The 474-nt window shown below is 55.5% G+C and overlaps 1 protein-coding gene across 1 annotated transcript in view; it reads left to right on the top strand.

The window, feature by feature from the left end:
* Nucleotides 1–474, top strand: part of LOC119594792 (hemicentin-2-like) — a gene marked incomplete in the record, with an annotated part of 20,483 nt that overhangs the window by 13,413 nt on the left and 6,596 nt on the right. The window contains 1 exon segment of the mRNA XM_037943881.1: nt 70–182. Coding sequence (XP_037799809.1) covers nt 70–182 — 113 coding nt within the window.

The following is a 474-nucleotide window of genomic DNA, read 5'->3' as shown; positions in this document are numbered from 1 at the left end:
ACCAAAAACAAACACAAGAATGAAAAAAAAAATAGACGTCATTTTCTCACGCCCACCTTTCCAACCCAGAGGCTCCTTTCATCGCGGGCGGACTGGACGAGGTCACTGTGGTCGAGGGTGAGTCCGCAGCCCTTCACTGCGTCGCTTCAGGTCACCCGGAGCCGCTCGTGACCTGGATGAAGGTGAGTTGGAGGGATGAGTGGGTGAGGGGGTGAGGGGTGAGGGGTGAATGGGGAGGGGGTGAGGGGGAAGGTGAGTTGATGGGTGACTGGCTTGGGGGTTAGAGGGTGGTGCGTGTGGGTGAATGGGTTACGAGATGAGGGCGCGTTGTACGAGTGAGTGGGTGAGGGAGATAGAGGGTGAGGGGATTAAGGCGTGAGGGCGAGTTGCAGGGGCGAAAGGGAGAAATATTTTAAAGGGGGTGATATATGTAGATGGTTGAACAGGCGGGAGTTAGGGATGGAGGATAATTGA

This window comes from Penaeus monodon, chromosome 34 (genome assembly GCF_015228065.2).
Source record: "Penaeus monodon isolate SGIC_2016 chromosome 34, NSTDA_Pmon_1, whole genome shotgun sequence".
Classification (NCBI taxonomy): domain Eukaryota; kingdom Metazoa; phylum Arthropoda; class Malacostraca; order Decapoda; family Penaeidae; genus Penaeus; species Penaeus monodon.
The sequence above is the reverse complement of the archived record's forward strand: the minus strand, read 5'-3'. Positions and strand labels throughout refer to the sequence as shown.